The sequence below is a fragment of the Penaeus monodon genome, chromosome 22, assembly GCF_015228065.2.
Source record: "Penaeus monodon isolate SGIC_2016 chromosome 22, NSTDA_Pmon_1, whole genome shotgun sequence".
NCBI classification, from domain to species: Eukaryota; Metazoa; Arthropoda; class Malacostraca; order Decapoda; family Penaeidae; genus Penaeus; species Penaeus monodon.
The window spans coordinates 21,394,167-21,394,532 of record NC_051407.1 but is presented as its reverse complement, the minus strand read 5'-3'; the positions used below and the strand labels follow the sequence as shown (position 1 = coordinate 21,394,532).

The 366-nt window shown below is 42.6% G+C and overlaps 1 protein-coding gene across 1 annotated transcript in view; it reads right to left on the bottom strand.

Moving 5' to 3' along the window:
- The window catches only part of LOC119587590 (ubiquitin-protein ligase E3A-like), a gene marked incomplete at its 3' end in the record, with an annotated part of 4,418 nt that extends 4,052 nt beyond the window's left edge, over positions 1 to 366 (bottom strand). The window contains 1 exon segment of the mRNA XM_037936302.1: positions 9 to 366. Within this exon segment, the coding sequence (XP_037792230.1) occupies positions 9 to 61 (53 nt within the window).

Here is a 366-nt window from a genome sequence, read left to right as displayed (position 1 = left end):
ATGATTACCTGGTGCCTCCCCCGGCCCCACTCGTCTCTGGGCTCTCTTCTGGTGAACTCATCAACTTCCGCTGCTCGACTTTATCTTAAAAAATGGAGCCTGGATGAGTCTTAATTAAAGCTAAATAATCCCGGCGCGAGTTAATGATTCTTGCTTCCCTAAACTACATCGTCGCCATGTCCCTTTCAACTCAGCTGGGAAAATTCGCGAGTGAGAAAAGTTGGCGAAAATGCAGTTAGAGGGATGGATTTGTGGGCATTTGTTATTTTTTGAGGAGGTTAAAATTTCCGTGTTTATGTTCTGCTTCATTTTCTTATATATACGATGGCTCGTGTTGCAGTAATTCGACAAAACATTTTGAAGTTT